Source organism: Gekko japonicus, unplaced genomic scaffold (genome assembly GCF_001447785.1).
Source record: "Gekko japonicus isolate JY-2015 unplaced genomic scaffold, Gekko_japonicus_V1.1 scaffold3343, whole genome shotgun sequence".
In the NCBI taxonomy this organism is placed as follows: domain Eukaryota; kingdom Metazoa; phylum Chordata; class Lepidosauria; order Squamata; family Gekkonidae; genus Gekko; species Gekko japonicus.
Window position 1 is genome coordinate 73,672 of NW_015172116.1, and position 2,045 is coordinate 75,716.

General features: G+C 59.3%; 1 protein-coding gene across 1 annotated transcript in view; it reads right to left on the reverse strand.

The window, feature by feature from the left end:
- The window catches only part of ABCB8 (ATP binding cassette subfamily B member 8), a 12,879-nt gene that overhangs the window by 5,451 nt on the left and 5,383 nt on the right, over positions 1-2,045 (reverse strand). Inside the window, exon 5 of the mRNA XM_015420972.1 lies at positions 1,446-1,605. Coding sequence (XP_015276458.1) covers positions 1,446-1,605 — 160 coding nt within the window. The remainder of the gene's footprint in view (positions 1-1,445; positions 1,606-2,045) is intronic.

The following is a 2,045-nucleotide window of genomic DNA, read 5'->3' on the forward strand; positions in this document are numbered from 1 at the left end:
GAGCAGGAGGGCCTGTGAGTCTTTTACATATGGACGACCCCCTGCCCGCAGGAGAGGAATTCAGGGACCGGCCAAGGGCTCAGCATCCTCCCGGGTACCTCTCATCAACGAAGTCCTTCTGGCGGTCGAGATAAGTCTGACCCTGCTGTGGTTAAGCTCACAGAAGCCATGAGGGGGGGGAGGGGGGATTCAGAGAGCCCCCTCTTCTAGTCCCCCTCCCCATTAAGCAGGAGCAACAAAACCGGGTACAGAACAAATGCAGACTGCTTTCTAAGGCACGACCAGGCACCTTTTGGGGCTTCTTCCAGCCCTGGGTAGGCAACTGGCTGGGCGCTGGGGGGGGAGGGAGAGACGGTGACCCTTGGGCCAGCCCAGGGTGGGGGAGCGGGAGGCATCTCACCTGAAGCAGACCCCTTGGAACTGAATGTCCCCCCGCAGCGAGCGACACGCCAGCCGCTGCCCTCCGTTCAAGGGGGTCTCTGGCGTCAGGGTCATGTATTCAAAGACACGGGCCCCGGCGCTCATTCCCCGCACCACCTGGAGGGAGCTTGCTGGGGGAGGGAGCGGAGCAGGAGGGTCTGTGAGTCTTTTACACATGGACGACCCCTGCCCGCAGCAGGATCCAGGGAGCAGCCAAGGGCTCAGCATCCTCCCAGGTACCTCTCGTCAACGAAGTCCTTCTGGCGGTCGAGATAAGTCTGCCCCTGCTGTGGTTAAGCTCACAGAAGCCATGAGGGGGGGGAGGGGGGATTCAGAGAGCCCCCTCTTCTAGTCCCCCTCCCCATTAAGCAGGAGCAACAAAACCGGGTACAGAACAAATGCAGACTGCTTTCTAAGGCACGACCAGGCACCTTTTGGGGCTTCTTCCAGCCCTGGGTAGGCAACTGGCTGGGCGCTGGGGGGGGAGGGAGAGACGGTGACCCTTCGGCCACCCCAGGGTGGGGGAGCGGGAGGCATCTCACCTGAAGCAGACCCCTTGGAACTGAATGTCCCCCCGCAGCGAGCGACACGCCAGCCGCTGCCCTCCGTTCAAGGGGGTCTCTGGCGTCAGGGTCATGTATTCAAAGACACGGGCCCCGGCACTCATTCCCCGCACCACCTGGAGGGTATGAAAGGGCACACCTGAGGGAGGGAGAGAAGGAAGGGGCTCCGGACACACCCACGCCCCTCTCCTCCCTCTAGCGGGGACGTGGGTCTTTCCACCTTCTGTCTCCAGCCCACCCCACTGCCCACCACAGCCAGGTCTGTTTATTTACTTCACTTGTACCCCACTAGGAGCAACAAAACCGGGTACAGAACAAATGCAGACTGCTTTCTAAGGCACGACCAGGCACCTTTTGGGGCTTCTTCCAGCCCTGGGTAGGCAACTGGCTGGGCGCTGGGGGGGGAGGGAGAGACGGTGACCCTTGGGCCAGCCCAGGGTGGGGGAGCGGGAGGCATCTCACCTGAAGCAGACCCCTTGGAACTGAATGTCCCCCCGCAGCGAGCGACACGCCAGCCGCTGCCCTCCGTTCAAGGGGGTCTCTGGCGTCAGGGTCATGTATTCAAAGACACGGGCCCCGGCGCTCATTCCCCGCACCACCTGGAGGGTATGAAAGGGCACACCTGAGGGAGGGAGGGAAGGAAGGGGCTCCGGACACGCCCCTCTCCTCCCTCTAGCGGGGATGTGGGTCTTTCCACCTTCTGTCTCCAGCCCACCCCACTGCCCACCACAGCCAGGTCTGTTTATTTACTTCACTTGTACCCCACTTGAAGCATTTATTTTTATTTTAAATTAAAAAAATAATAATAAAATAAATTCTCCTCTCCTCCTTTTTATCCTTACAACAGCCCTGTGAGGGAGGCTGGTCTGAGAGTGATTAACACATGGAACTCACTGCCACAGGAAGTGGTGGTGGCCACAAGCATGGATGGCTTCAAAAGGGAATTAGATAAGCATATGGAGCAGAGGTCCATCAGTGGCCCCTATTAGCCACAAGGGATAGATAGGAACTCTCAGTCTGGGGCAAGGGATGCTTAACACTTGGAATTCACTGCCACAGGAA